Source organism: Etheostoma spectabile, chromosome 22 (genome assembly GCF_008692095.1).
Source record: "Etheostoma spectabile isolate EspeVRDwgs_2016 chromosome 22, UIUC_Espe_1.0, whole genome shotgun sequence".
NCBI lineage: Eukaryota > Metazoa > Chordata > Actinopteri > Perciformes > Percidae > Etheostoma > Etheostoma spectabile.
The window spans coordinates 18,711,690-18,725,044 of NC_045754.1; the positions used below are offsets into that span (position 1 = coordinate 18,711,690).

At 40.6% G+C, this 13,355-nt stretch overlaps 1 protein-coding gene across 16 annotated transcripts in view; it reads right to left on the reverse strand.

Moving 5' to 3' along the window:
• Window positions 1-1,259: 1,259 nt before the first annotated feature.
• ntng1a (netrin g1a) overlaps window positions 1,260-13,355 on the reverse strand; it is a 271,523-nt gene continuing 259,427 nt past the window's right edge. For 8 of the 16 annotated variants that reach the window (XM_032503682.1, XM_032503681.1, XM_032503684.1 and 5 more), the window contains 3 exons: window positions 11,559-11,693; window positions 2,451-2,723; window positions 1,260-2,417 (listed from right to left, as the gene is read on the reverse strand). In XM_032503682.1, the coding sequence (XP_032359573.1) occupies window positions 2,464-2,723; window positions 11,559-11,693 (395 nt within the window). In that variant the 3' untranslated portion in view covers window positions 1,260-2,417; window positions 2,451-2,463. The remainder of the gene's footprint in view (window positions 2,418-2,450; window positions 2,724-11,558; window positions 11,694-13,355) is intronic. The other 8 variants (XM_032503691.1, XM_032503690.1, XM_032503694.1 and 5 more) reach the window with 2 other exon arrangements.

Sequence of the window (13,355 nt, forward strand, 5' to 3'; positions counted from 1 at the left end):
ACATTCACTGTAAAAAAGTTTAAAATGATTGATTAAAGTAAAAAAGAGTTAGAGTTATGGTTAACTGAACTTAAATAATATAACTACTTCAGTCATCCTATAACTGTAGTTGTGAAAATGTAAAACCAGTTGGGGTCACTGAACTTGAGAAAACAAGTTCAATAAATTTAAGATATTAAATTGAATCACATACATCATGCTGACAAATGTTAGTCAGATTAGTTTTTCCATATAGATTCTCTTAGCTTGATAATTCAGTTCTTCAACTGACACAAAGAAATTACAGCCGTGGCTTTTGCTGCACCGACCTTACATGACGCTGCCCCTCCATGCAATGTTAAAGTAAGGATGTATGGATTACAGGGACTGAAAATGAGACATCATTTTACTTTAAATTGACTTTAAATGAATATAACATACTGTATATATTTGAATGAGTTGAACAAATCATTTGTTAATGCCACTAACTTCTTGTCTGTTTTGTAGTTTAAAGGTAATGCCTCATTTATTACAAAAAGTCTGTGATTTTCTAACATTTTCTGATAAGTTTCCTGGAGAGAGGACGTCATTTGGTATTAATCAAAGGGAGAATGGGAATGCCCTTTGAAGAAAAGGTGCATTTATTCTCAGGTAACTCTAGCACTAGTCTAGTTGGTACCAAATGACATGGTTCTTTAGAGGGAGTTATTAGGAATTGATTTAGAAATGATGTGCCTGTAAATGTACGTGTTACAAAAGCAGTTGGATCATATTGGATTTGTTCGACAGTCAAAATGAAGATTCTAATCAGGACAAGGAGCAAAGAAACACAATCAGGACATCCGTATTTCCATCAATAATCTTATAGTTTCCCAAAAAGTCCGACAGTCACATCTCAGATCAATGACAAAACGATGTACCTTCCTGCGATCAACACATTATCAACACAGTTTAGATGTTTAAACTTTTATTCACTTAAATTCTCAAGTGTTAAAGCAAGAACAAAACATTTATAATGTCCTTTGGTGGGATTTTTTTTACACTTTATTAATACTGTATATGTAAACTGATATTCTTTGATGCCAGCACGTTGCCAATACAAAGGAAAATCAACCACACAACTCAAAGTTAATAAAATAGGTGATTGAAAGAAATGGAAATAAAAAGAAAAGAAAACCCATAAACAATTGCTTCTGCATTTGGATGTTTTGAATAGATACATTAAAGGTTGCCTTTTTTCAACCACAGATCGGCAAAGATACAAAAGGACGACATGACTCTTTTTTGTTGTTGTTGATCTGTCGAGAAAAGAACTTGCAAATACACCGATGGTTTTTTATGCGCTTCTCGTCTGCTCAGGTGAAAACTATCCTCGGACCATGATCATAAGGGGAGCGTGGTGGCTCTACAGATAGAAAAAGAATCAGACAGCTTCGTTGGAGTTTCTTTTTGCAAGAGATGAAAGGAGGGGGAGGGGGAGGGGGAGGGGCTTCTTACACATGTGCATCACTAACATCGGACAAAAGAATCTTTCAACCAACAAGGGTTTACAGAGTAACGTTTACGAAAGCACAGGTCTGTGGCAGCATGGTGGTGGGGTGTGGGGGGGGGGGAGGAAAGAGGAGAGGGAGGGAGGATGAACAGGAGGGAGGATGAGATAGAGCTCAAAAGGAGAGATGCTAGAGAGGGGTCGACGTGGGCGAGGTTTTTCGTGTCACAAAGTGGCAGTCCGGGCAGATTTCCTTCTATCCACAATGCACTGACAGCAAAGAATGCTTCCGGTGTTTTCTCCGCTTTTTTGTCTGTCGCCGTATCGAAGTGTAACACTTATGTTTGGGAGGCCAGTCAGTCAGCCAGTCAGCCAGTCAGCCATTCAGCGGGGACACTTTCTTTGAGAATTCCTCGGCATCAGTCCAGCCAACATTAAATCGCAGAAGCGTCCTGCGGGGAGGGGTGAGGGTGGGGGGTGTGGGCGGGGGGGGGAATCGGCGGCCACTGCCGGCTGGTTCAAGAGCTGATTGGTCTGCAGCTGTTGCCGTGGCAATGAGAGAGGACGTGAACGAGTCTGTCATCCTCAGTTATCCCTTCTCAAACTGGAAGGACTCAAGTACCTGGTATGGCTTAGAAGGGGGGGGGGGGGGGGGGGCTCATTGTTCTTTGCACATTTTATTCTTATTAGGCAAATGCTCTTTTTTTTTAATAATATCTGGCATTTTTAGAAGTATACGTTTTATTTTCATTTCTATATATTCTTTGAAATTAAATGAAAAGTTGTTGTTTTTTGCACTCATGTGTCTGGCACATTCCCTTTATTGTCAGCGCGAGTGTCCATTGAGTCTGGCGGCGGAGAAGCTCGTTACAGTACAGTCCAGAAAGCTCATGGTTGTTCTTGTTTAATGGTTGTTGATTATTTGAAAGGGGGGATGGGAAGGTTAAAGTGAAGGTGAAGGGGAGTTTGTCACTCCCACCAGGTCATGGGTCTCTTCAGAGCCCAGCGGGCCAGCAGGAGGCCTCTCTCCGCAGTGCCGTGCCCAGCAGCAGCAGCAGCAGCAGCAGCCTGGGGGATGATGGAGGCGTCAGGGGGGCCTGGCCTGAATTGGGGCCCCCGCAGCCCCCCAGCTCCGACTCGCAGCGGGGCTTTTCACACAGCAGGCCCGAGTAGTCTGAGGGACAGCTGCAGCGGACGTTGTTGACACACACTCCGCCATTTTGGCAGCGCAGGAGCTCGTTGTCACACACCCGGGCTGCGGCGGGAGCAATGTAAAGACAGGAGAGAGGAGTGAGAGTCAAACATGCAACACAGTTTCGGGTGACACTTTACTTGAAGTGCATATCATAATCAAATCATCAAATCAAGTTGATTTCACATCATTTAATTATCTACTCAGCCGCCACATTAAACTTAAATAAGCCCTGTGGGGAAATGCTCTCATTCTAACAAATCAACAACTCAATAAATGGTTTCTTCAAGTAAAGTGTAACCGTAGTTTTTTTTTTTTTAGATTTGATTCAGCTGAACTCCTACAGGAAGAGTTTGACATTTTGGGAAATAGGCTTATTCGATTTATTCCCGCGAGTTACATGTAGATAAGAAGATCAATGCCCTCTTATACCTGTATGTTAAATATGGAGCTAGAGACAGCTTAGCTTAGTTTAAAAGTCGTGTTTAATCTGTACAACATCTCAAGTGTAACAAAGACATTTTGCAGTTTTACAACTTTTTACAGTTTTTGTGCCAGTAATTTCCAGGTATTATCTGCTGATTGTTTAGTAACCATCCTTAGCAAAGACACATAAACATAAACCCCTGTCAAACTGCAAATTGTCGTTTTTATACAATAATCGGCCGCTATTTCCAGCTTCATATTTACTATACAGAAGTATAAGTGGTATCAATATTTTCATCCTACTCTCTGCAATGAAGAAAATAAGCCAATTTCGAAAAACACGGAACAATTGCTTAAACATTTCATTATGCAATATACTAGATTTGCAAAAACATCTTGGATATGACTTATTATTTTTTAACGCAACCTCTGCAGTGCATGCATCTTAATTACATCAGATAAAATTAAACGATAACAGGTTAGTATTGTTAGTGTAAATCTGTTGGTAAAAGCACACATGTTTAAGCCACCATGTATAGACATTTTCAACTGTCAAAAATCATATTTTCAAGGATTGTGTCATTTTTCTAAACTGAAAAACTTGTGCCATCACGATCATTTTAATACATCAAACATATGCACATAGTGGGTTTAAAGGGTCACATCTAGCATCCTAGTTTAACGTTAGAAAAGATCAACTGCTCTACAATTTCACACCTCTAATAATACAACCCAGTCTCACGGCACTACGTGACATGATCACGTTATTTAATCTATGGAACTGTGTACAATGACACGTTTTTCTTGGGGGTTTTTTATGTTGGTGAGGACGATTTTTCAAGTAATGTATTTACATGGGAAGCATTTTTCGGGGTCACAGCCCGAATACAGTAGCGAGTATTATTAAATGCTGGAAATCTGCGTAGGGAGGTCGGTTGGGAAGTGGATGGGTCCAACAACACAGGACCTTCACCCCGGAGACCAAGACGTGTCCCGCATGTGGCGTGTCCTTTCTCCGTTCTCATGTCCCGGCGCGTGGCGTGTTGTTTCCCCGTTCTTCTTTTCCAAAATTGATGCTTCCCATGACGACGTGACCAGCATGAATACATTACGTTCTCAGCAACCCGGAAAAAATGAGAAAATTGTGTCTGTGTACACAAATCAATAGATTAAAAATAACATGACAATTTCCCAAACTGCTGTGAGACTGTGTTGAATAATATGACATGCAACTGATTGCAATTGATTGGTCAATTGCAACATCGCGGCACGTTTAAAAAGGCACAAAAAAGAAAGATCATCTCTTTTAATGTAAACGTAATCATTTTGTCTGTAGTGTGAGGAAATTTCCTTTTAATCATTTCCATTTCTCTAATAGCAAAGTCGATTAAAGCCCTGTCTCATCGGCGATGTTACTGCACAGAAATCCTCAAAGGCTGACAGGCTCTCCCCCAAACAACAGTGTCTTTAGAAAAACTGAACGTCAGGTGAAAATTGGTGTATATTTAGAGCTGGGACACCGAGGCCACTCTATTCCCAGTGGAGGCAAGCTGTCAAGCAAGCTGGAGGCAAACAAAGCTGCGCCGCACAAACTAATAAACCAACAGAGACAAATAAACAGTGATAAACAGAGGGGCCACTTCTGCCCATTTCAGTCCTTTATGGGAGTGGAAAACAATGTGGTGAGCAATCTATGCACTCTATGGGACATCAATATCACAATAACAAATATCTCCCTTCTAATACTCAGGATTGGAAGCATGCTGTCTCCCAGGAATAGTCAAATAAGGCTTTGATGGGAGGCTTGTTAAGAAACATTGACTCCACGAATCCCATTTGTAGCACGACTTTTTTCTAGGAGAAAATAAAGGAGCTGCTTACTTAAAAATTTACGGAGCCAAACAGGCTCTGTGAGCTTTTTGCTTCAGGCCACAACTCAACAATTAACATGCACCACAAGATCCAAATAAGACATTTGAACTCTTTCTTTGTCTTTTTTCCTCCTTCACTTGGTTTTCTCCTCATGATGAGGCAGCTAAACTTGGTAATAGAAACGTGTCCTTTAAGATGACAAGGACAAGCAATGTATTAATTAAAGACGTTTTTCCCCCAAGAGGCCTTGATATGATCAGTACAGGGGAGAGACTATATTAATTAGACAGTGACCTTTCATCTTGTCCATCTTATCTCTCCTTGCTTTCATGGTAAAATGCTAACATTTACTACTAAAGATGTTCGAGGTGATTTGTATTCCTTCTGTGCTCTAAGTGCATGCCAAAAACAAATGAAATGTTGTGCAAGACATTATTGTGTAAGCACACCAGCCCAAGGCCAACCATGTGTGACAGGCTAGAGCGAAGGGACCAAGAAGCTATTGCTCAAGCTATGCTAGTTTGACAAGAGAAGCAAAACAATGGCAGCTTTACAATGTGCAGCCTTCTCCTGCACCTCACAATAAAGGAGATGTGACACAAAAAGAGCTTTGTGACAACACCATGTCATTAGAATTGCACAAAAATTCAGTCCCGCAACTTCAACCAATCACAGCAGTCCCAGTATCCGGACTTACAGACTCAAACAGCATGTGACGCTGAGAGCCACTGACCAAGACCGAGTGAGAACAGGTTGATGTAACACACGTACGTCGCCAAATTCATTTCCTTGCTTCTAAAAGGAAGACGAGGTATTACTGTGGATCCCACGTAACTTCTAGGCAGGTCCCGCCCTACAAAGCTATTTTGGACAGCCGATTTGTCAAGGGATAGGACCTGAACAAATCGGGTTATGTTGCGTAAGCATAGACGCCTGGCCAATCGTAGCGTGTGAATGCTAGTGAATGGTGGGCATGCCTCAAAGTTGTGTGGGTTCCATAATAACGCGAGGACGAGACATGTGTGACTCAAACATGTCACATTTACAGCAAAAACCCATGCAAAAGATTTCAAGGCATTGTGCCAACCTGTATGAATTTTAATTTTCAATGTATGATGTAATGATTTTTCAATTTAAAGTCGCTAAAAGCGACAACAAAACAATATATGACTCCAGTGCTAATTAAATGCAGAGCCTACCATAGTGAGTATGAGTTGAGCTGGTTTTAGAAATTTATTTTTGGCAAACAATAGCTATGTGCAATGGCCATATACTGTATATTAGTGGACAGAGCATGTGGGATGTCACCCATTGGTTTGTGAAGATCTGCTGTGATTTTAGACGAGAGGGAGGAGGGAGGGAGGAGCCCTTACACTCTATGTTACGTTACACACTATCACTGGTAATCACATCATAGCCACGCCCTAACACACCCCCTGCTTTATCGTTGATTTAAAAATCAACGAGGCCATTATTCAAAAAATGAACGTCCTTCTGTCTTGCGCAAGACCATAATGGCATGGAGACCATAAACTCATTATGAAGATGTTTCCTGAGGTAATAAATCAAGTGAGAAGTGGGTCACTTTCTCATTGACTTATACAGAAACCAACCACAGGTGTCGCCCCCTGCTGGAATTCAGACAGAATGCAGGTTTAAGTTACTTCTGCATTTGCAGCACTTTGGCAAACCGGATGCTCTGGCCATTAATATTAACAGTCTGTAGTAATGGCTGACTGCTAACTTCAGCACCATGGATACTCTCCTCAGGTTGCATTTAGCCCTGATTTACAACTGGTGCACTGTCTTCTAGAAAGTAGGCTTAGGCCAAATACAGCAAAACATGAAGTGGGGAAATTGTCTATTTCTTTTAGAAGTGGAAAGACAGAGAGGTAGTTGTAAAGGCACGGGTCATTTAGAAATGAAAATGCTGTCATGCTATATTGACTTCCAGATTTAGCAGTTTCCAATTAGGCGAAGAAGCCCTTGCAAGCTTGATGTGTGTTGTGTTTAAATATAAAGTGAGAGTGAATCTTCATTTTAAGGCGAACACTTACTTTGGAATTATGCATGATGCTCAACACTGCATAGCATGTTCGGGTGACAAAGTAACATTCAGGTAATTGCCAACCCCTGCAGGCAAAGCGCTCTATTTGCTGCTAATTAAGCAATGCTAAAGTTCAAAATGAAACAGAAATATAGATCAGCAGGACATTTATCATAGATGTATAAAGGTGTAAAGATTAAAGGCACTAATACTGTGAAGGGGAGAGCAAATCTGAAGGTAGCAGAAATACGGCATTATGTTTTAACACAATGGAAATGGGTATTCTATGAGTAAATGATTGTGTTGAAAGTCTGAAAACTCAATTGGAGTAGGATGAATTCTTCTTCTGAGAGCTAGGCACCTTTATCTCTCTTTAATCTCCCACATTAACAATTTCTCGACGTGTAAACAGAGCCAGCACAGGCAGCAAATGAAAAGATTTGTAGCGTTTGCTTTTGATATGAGTGATAATATTTAGAGAGGGGGCCGATGAACTAGGTGTGCTTGTCTGGGACTGTGATGTGTTTGACGAGAGATTTGACTTTTAATTGCATTCTTCAGTCTGCATGCAGATATAGTTTTGACCATGCACATAAATACTGCAGCAGGGAAGCAAGGAGGGCTCAACTGAAACGTTTTCAATCTATTTCAGTCAAGGAATAACTCAGGCATTAGTAGCTCCTTGGGCAGCCATTGTTTCAGGGGTTTCCCATTTTGATACTTTTTGTATAACACAATTTGTGCAGCCAATATGAGTACAAATTCAACAGATGTGTTTTTTGTGTTTTGTTTGGACCCAGTTATTTTTCTAATTTCCATGGAAAACTGGCTTTTTAAAGGTCCCATGACATGGATGGATGCTTTTATATAGACCTTAGTGGTCCCCTAATACCATATCTGGAGTCCTTTTCCCAAAATTCAGCCTTGGTGCAGAATTCCAGCCACTAGAGCCAGTCCAACAATGAGATTTCCTTAGGACGTGCCATTTCTGAGTCTGTAGTTTTTGAGAAGGAGAGAGAGGGGGGCAAGGTGGAGGCTGGGGGGGGTGTGGCCTTGCACTTTGCTCGTTTGAAAGCCATAATGTCTCTCTGTCAGGGGTGGGACAAATTCTCTGGGCGGGCAAAGCAGAGAAAGTGGAAGAAACCTTGCCCCTTATGAGGTCATGAAGAGCAATATTCCAGATCGGCCCATCTGAGCTTTCATTTTCTCAAAGGCAGAGCAGGATACCCAGGGCTCGGTTTTTCACCTATCAACATTTCTAGCCACTGGGGGACAATAGGCAGGCTGGGGGGAAACATATTTATGTTAAAAAACCTCTAAAGTGAAATTTTCATGACATGGACCTTTAAGTTATTGCCAGAGCAGTTAGGGGTTTATTTTAGCAACTAAAACAGTACATGGAAAAACACGTAGCAGAGGAAGAAATGCTAATTTCTCCTCCATGGCCTCAGCAGACCAGAATGCAATGCAGTCAGGGCTGTCATGTTTGTTGAGACTTTTCACCTGGGCCAAACATAAGACCACACCATTGTTCTTCTTTTTTCTTTCTAATCTTGCTATTACTATTACTACACATGCACAGAGAACACCTTTCTTTACAGGAAAGGCATTCTGGGAAATGTAGTAAAACATGCTAAATGAAAAGAAATTGAGGAAATTAGGCCCATTAGGGAATACACTTTAATTCAATCCCAAAAGAACACATATCTTTCATGCAAATAAAATGGATAGCTACATTTTTTATTTTTTTTGTTTTCAAGTGTTGCAGTAAAGAGTTTTATTGTAGGAAGAGTGAAAGTTTAAGGCATACATGTTTTGACAACATTCAAACACTTCCCACAATAATTTGTGTTTGATTGTCTAATCACTGCTTCGTAACTAATCTGAGAAATAGAACTACTGATCCATTGTGTGCTCTGTCTCGCTGTATGTCACTTCCCATCTGTTTGACTCGGCAATGTGTGAAAACATTTTTTTCTTTTCACTTTCTTTTTTTTGAACTTTTCTTATTACTTGTGAACCTGATATAAATAACTGCTGTTGTACAGCTCACCATTGTCAGTATTTACTGATTAGTGAGTCTGCATATGTATTCACGACAGACATATGACACACAAATGGCAGGTGATGTGAGCCAGACCAACCTATGCCTTCACCTCTACCTTTTGTGTAGAAACAGATATGTGTGTTGACAGTGTGTATTCACGCGATACACGCTGAATATATTAGTCAAAAACAGTGCATTTTAATGAACATGCATCTGTGTCTGGTACAGCGAAAATAAACGGATTATTCATCTGACACTGAATTTAAATCAGACTTTAAAAGCACTTTTATTTACATGTTGCCGACTAAAAAAGGCCAAAGTTTCAAGCTGCATATACTGCATCCTTTAGTGCATTGTGGTCGTCCGTGGCTACTGTCAGAGCAGATAACTCTGGTATCTTTGCCTTTTAGATGATGGATTTCTCCTTGCACTGTTCGGCACTAGCAAAGAGCAATTTACTAAAAAAAACCTTTGCTCTATTAGTTTGAGGAACTGTCATCACAACCTGTCATTTACCAATTTAGATCCATCGCTCATCAGTTGTTCAACATTATGTTCATTACAAACTGTATAAGATAGTTGGAAATTTGCCTTTGGCTTCTCTAAAACGTTAAAACACAACCATGACATTGGATGTTATCAAGCTTAAACATACAGCCCACTAATACTACACATCATTAAACATAAAACAATAATTGTGCAATGGGCAGAAACAACAGCAGGTGGAGAGGAGGCAGGATACAGCCTACAAGATAATATATTCTAAAATACCTTTTCTTTTATAGTGCAGTCATTTTGTATTCAGTGCCGCTACGGCATTGGGAACAAAGGACCTCTTATACATTTTCCGTCTCGCCCTCGGGACCCTGAATTGAAGGCCAGACGGGAGCAACTCAATCTCAGAGTTTAGTGGGTGAGAGTCATCCACAGATATCTGTCTGGCCTCCCTGAGTACCACACTGTCAAATAATGTGGTATGGTATTTTTAACTTTGAGAAATATTCCAGCTAAATTATGCAAGCCTTTTCAATATTCATATGAAAACTGTTGCAGGTTTAACAAAATGTAAAAGTTTGTGCAAATGGTCAAGTAGTTCCTCTACTTCACATTCTTCCTTCAATACCTACATTTCTGTTTGAGTAATCATCACAAAACAGATTAAGCTGGGATTTATCTTTTTGCAATGGGTTATGCTGCTGTGACTGAGTTTTTAAATGACTGGTCCCATTCACGTACCTATGATTGGATTAGAAAATATTTTAGGCTCTGTGATTGGATGAATACCTCATACAAAGCAGATAAAACCTTTCACCAATCGCTAACATTCTTCATGATATTATTACACTGGCTATCCCCTTACATCCACAGGAAGAAGAAGAGGCCACCACTAGAAATTAATCCTCCAAAATCATGTCACCTTACAATGTTGAGGCGCCTTATTTAGGACGCCTTTGTTGGCCAGGACAGAGATTAATGTTGTGCTACAGGAGGAAGACAAATAGATGTCACCACCTCGTGGAAAAAGGTCTATAAATCTGACATAATTTAATCACAGTTACAAACAGTGACACAAAGATGGGTCATGGTTGGTCAAATGCTCATTAGCAGCAATTATCAGCTGGTCTGAAAATAAGCTATGTGAGTTTTTCAACCAGCCCAAGACAAGTGAGATTAGTCCAAAAAGGGCCAGATCGTCTGTGCCCATACTGCAAGTGCATTAGTCAAACATATGCAGCATTAACAGTGTTTGCAATGGTAATTTTGTATCTCAAAGTTCCCTCTTTACACTGTCATGTTAGAAGATGTTAGAATCGCCGCTCACGAGGTGTGGGCTTTATTATGGCTGCCTCCTGTACGTTTGTCACCGAAGTTTGACTCGAGAGGAACAATGAAAAATTGGTGACATTTGAAAACAAATGACTGCACAGGGCATGCATCGCAAAATTGCTGGGGGGAATATAAACAGTACATAAGTAATAAATGGGCTGGAACTCAAAATGACCTGCATTCTTGTTTGAAAATTGTTAGTGTTGGATGACATTGTCCTGTTGCGGACTGGCAAGGGGGTGATGGCTACTCAAACAGATCCCAGGCAGCCTGTCAAGCAGTCAATATTGACTCAGCTGTTGTTTTGTTAGTGTGCGACATGGCTGGATAACTGAGTTACCAAGCAGCATGCACCATGCCATGCCATTGCATGTTTGCTATTTGAGCCATATAAGGCACCTGCTGATGTATATATTGTTAACCCAGCCGCAGCAAGTGTGAAATGCAGCTTCAGTTAGCAAATCAAATGCCTTATTATATTGAGTTAGCTCATGTTATGGGTTAGGTCTGTATTTGTCAAGGCAGCTGGGCAGTCCTGCGCATGGGCAGCATGTTCTTCCAGCCAAAGCTCAGGAATCACAGAGAGAGAGAAGAAATCAGAGAGAGATAGCAGAGAGAGACAGAGCTGATGGGGGAGAACAGTCGGAAGCTGCGTGGGGAGGTTTGTGGTTTTACTTACATTTGCAGCCATCGTCCCACAAATAGCCGGGTAGACACTGCTGACACTTAGGCCCTGTAGTGCCCTCCTTACATATACACAATCCTGTGCCATTACAGCGATCACTGACTGAGCCAAAGGGATTACAATTACACTCTGGAAAAACAAGACACAAATACACACACAGGCTGGAAACAGGGTGGTGCTTTCACTTCCCGGCACACGTCTAGGATTTTCACAGCGCTGACCACATTCCTCAAGCTCAAATATAAGCTCAACTATCACAACAAGGCGCTTGATCATTTTTTAGTAAGAAAAGAGAATAGATTTAAAGACTCATACAGAAAAAAATGCTACCATTTCAACTGTAATGGAGATAGAATGATAAAAGAATGACTTATGCTAGATGCATGAACACTTTATATTAATTACAGCATATTTGCAATTATAGAAATCATTTTACTGTTTAATAGCTATACAACGTGCAATGAGCAAATATGCAAAAACTTTATCAGTAGCTTTGATTTAAGATGAGCAAAGTGGGCTAATCTGCACATGCTTTTCTAAAGTTGGATTCATTCATACAGGTTTAGATAGGAAAAGATGGAAAGAGGAGACAGGAAATGTGATGAGCAGGTTTCAGAAGGATAATGGCAAGAAACATACATAAAGAGTAAATGTTAGGGTTTTAGAGGAATGAGAGTACAGCGCATTGAAATGGGCATTGTTGTAATATGTTCTTTAATTCTCTTATTTTCAAATGGATGTAAAAAAAAATTGTCTAAGAATTTTGCATAATCTTAAAATTACCATTTGCCGTTGACAGAAGAGAATCGCACATTAGCCACAATTAGATTTGGAATATACTTTAAAAAAACATTTTCTATAAAAAAAAAAACAACCTGTCAAGTCTCTGGTGTTCTACACTCAACTGACCTTCCAGCATTCCACAGCACTCTCCAGTCAAAGTGACACCTATTTTGACAGTCCCTGACCATTACATCGCACCTTCTGTGGCTGTGCTGGCTGCACGTGGCTGCACCCGAGTGGCCCCCGGGGGTCAAGCAAGAGGAGAGAGGTGACGCCGTGTGACAAAATAGGGGGGGGGCAGCGAGAGAGAGGCAGGGTGACAGCGACTTTGGCACAAGGTAACGCCTCGGTGACTCTTAATGCCTTGTGACAGGTTTCAGCTGCTACTCTTGAGGCCATTTCATGTATATGACATGTGCACTTGCGTGGCACCTCTGACTGGCGGTGTAACTTCCCTGCGACATTTCTCTCAGAACTCTTGTTGCTTGTCAGACTCCCCCCCTCAGGACTCACAAATGCACCTGGCACTAAGAACTCACACTTCACATGTTAACTAAAGAATCCAATAGGGAACCAAACTATGGCCATATGAACTATGTGAAATGCAATTTTCACACATTTTTACAAGTAAGAAAAACAGATGATGCAGTGTATGAATGCCTGCAAAGAGGTCATGGATAACAAACCAGATGAAAATGGCCTTTTGACTTTGACGTCACAGCTACAAAGGTGACAGTCTTCACAGGCAAGTCATAACTTAATACTAGTAGGCTGTAATGTTATGTTGGTTTTTAGACAAGCAAGAGGTTACAAGCTTAATAGTATAAATGCATGTCCATTGTTCGCAAATGATACAAGTTAGATAGTTAGGATGACATTTTGGGAAATTATAGCAGAAAGATTGGAAACAGGAGAAAACTAGAGTCTAGTACAAATTAAACAAAAGATAGAAGAGATATTTCTCCTATAATAAATATACAGTTATGTTCCTGGCTTTAGCTTCATGTT